Source organism: Sinocyclocheilus rhinocerous, unplaced genomic scaffold (genome assembly GCF_001515625.1).
Source record: "Sinocyclocheilus rhinocerous isolate Xijiao unplaced genomic scaffold, SAMN03320098_v1.1 scaffold438, whole genome shotgun sequence".
Classification (NCBI taxonomy): Eukaryota; Metazoa; Chordata; class Actinopteri; order Cypriniformes; family Cyprinidae; genus Sinocyclocheilus; species Sinocyclocheilus rhinocerous.
In genome coordinates, this window is record NW_015634015.1 from 556,656 (window position 1) to 558,810 (window position 2,155).

General features: G+C 41.3%; 1 protein-coding gene across 2 annotated transcripts in view; it reads right to left on the reverse strand.

The window, feature by feature from the left end:
• Positions 1-2,155, reverse strand: part of LOC107745039 (RNA polymerase II subunit A C-terminal domain phosphatase-like) — a 151,586-nt gene that overhangs the window by 90,663 nt on the left and 58,768 nt on the right. For both annotated transcript variants that reach the window (XM_016558871.1, XM_016558870.1), the window contains one exon: positions 1,051-1,207. In XM_016558871.1, coding sequence (XP_016414357.1) covers positions 1,051-1,207 — 157 coding nt within the window. The remainder of the gene's footprint in view (positions 1-1,050; positions 1,208-2,155) is intronic.

Sequence of the window (2,155 nt, forward strand, 5' to 3'; positions counted from 1 at the left end):
CGCCCCTTACCTGGACCCTTCCTTCCTGACCACTGCCGTTCCCCGCACGAACCCGCAGCACGACGAGGACACCAGATCCCCCGTTTTATTTTGGACACTTGATTCCTCTTTTTCCTGGACACTTTGTTTATATTTTGTTATTAAAAGCCTATCCGAGGCCTGACGCCACACCCACTGTCCCGCCACAATAGTAAAGCTAGTGCTCCATTCCTAATATCTTTAATTCCTCAACTTCCAGTTTGGTAAATACATCTTTATCAGGCAGGGACTTCATTTTAATTTTCAGCAGTTCAATTTGCACTTTGCTATGATCACAGTAATTTGCTTCTTACATGTCCTCTTCAAACAGTCTCGGCATTAATATTCAGCCGCTCCTGATCTCAGAGGGTGATTAGCATTGGCTCATCGTCAGGGAATGACTTCAGGATATTTGTTCAGGATTTTTAATTAGCTTTTATGAATCTTAAAAGCTTTGTGTGGGGGGAGGAATGGAACTGTGGCTCGGTCATGAATTAAACATGTAACGCCACCGTAAACATTTCAGTACACGAACTATCAACACAAATGTCAAGCAGGACATCAGCACAGCAATCAAACAAAAGAATCAACATTAAAAGGACACCCAAAGAAAAAAAATGAAAATAGATCCACCTAAATCTGACTTTAAAGGGGACATCGAATGCCCATTTTCCACAAGTTGGTATGATTCTTTAGGGTCTTCATGAAATGTCTGCAACCATACTTTGGTTAAAATTTCTCAATGGTAGTGTAGAACAACATCCTTTTTACCTTGTCAAAAACACAGCGACCCGTTTCGGTTCATGCCTCTTGAAATGCTAATGGGCTCTGCTGACCCCGCCCCTCTCTTCCATGGAAGAGGAAAGTCAATTTGCAAATAACCACAAGAAATATAAAGTGTGGGACTTACTTCTTCTGACTTTTCTTACTTCTTCTGACTTCATACTTTTTATAACTAGTAAAACTAACGTATATAAACATCTGAAGTCTATGCAATGTCCTCATTTAGCTAAGAAAGTGTGCGTGTTTAACCTCTTTGTCCATGCTCTCCAGGTCTTCTTTGCAGAGTGTGTAGAGCGGCATGGTTTCAGACATGCTGGGCTGTCGTTTCCTGCGGGAAGGTCCTGGCTGCTCATCATCAGGACTCGATCCTGCAGCCTCATCCGTCTGCTGAGACCCCTGAGCTGACCTGAACAAACACAGAAACAATCAATCGCTCAACATGCACACTCCAGATCAGCGGCTGCTGTAATCAGTCACCGGCTGAAATATGTTTATCAAGCAAAACTGGCTGAGTTTGCTCTGACAGAACACCAAAGCAGGACAGCGGCTCCCCCGGTCTGAGCAACACCTAAAAACCAATCGAGAGCAAATCAAACACATACACACACAGCTCAAGCCTGTCCACAGCAGACAGCAAACATTCAATCACATCTCCACTTCCTTCAGAGGAGCCACAACATGGAGATAGATGGTCAGTGCAGACAGCGTCTGAACCGATTAACCTCACTACATGTGAGCAGGGCTCCAAACAAAAAAATAGAGTAAGGAGCCATTGGCTCCTATAAGAAAAAAACTTAGGCGCCAAATTATTTTTTAGGTGCCACAGAATAAAAGTGTTTTATTTTTTTTACATTTTAACATTTCAATCATACCAATCAATGTGTTTATGTCTCATCTTTTCTTGACTTTATCAGCATTTTAATCCATCTTGTAGAGGACCTGGGAACTAAGGTTCACATAAAGTGGGAACTAAATGTCTTTTCCAACTTGAAATTTACAGTCACGCATTGTTTATTACACAGAATCTGTACCAATATCATGGACCATAAGCATCACTTGGCCACTGAGTGTAGTTTGGGCTCCTCCTCAATGCATCCTGTAAATGTTGTCATACACTCTTAAAAATAAAGGTGCTTCACGATGCCATAGAAGAACCTTTTTTGTCTAAATGGTTTCATAAAGAACCTTTAACATCTGAAGAACCTTTACATTTCACAAAAGGTTCTTTGTGGCGAAAGAAGGTTCTTCAGATTATAAAAAGTTGAGAAAGAGATGGTTCTTTAAAGAACCTTTGACTTTGTTCTTTGTGGAACCAAAAATGCTTCTTCTATGGCATCGCTGTGAAGAACCTTTT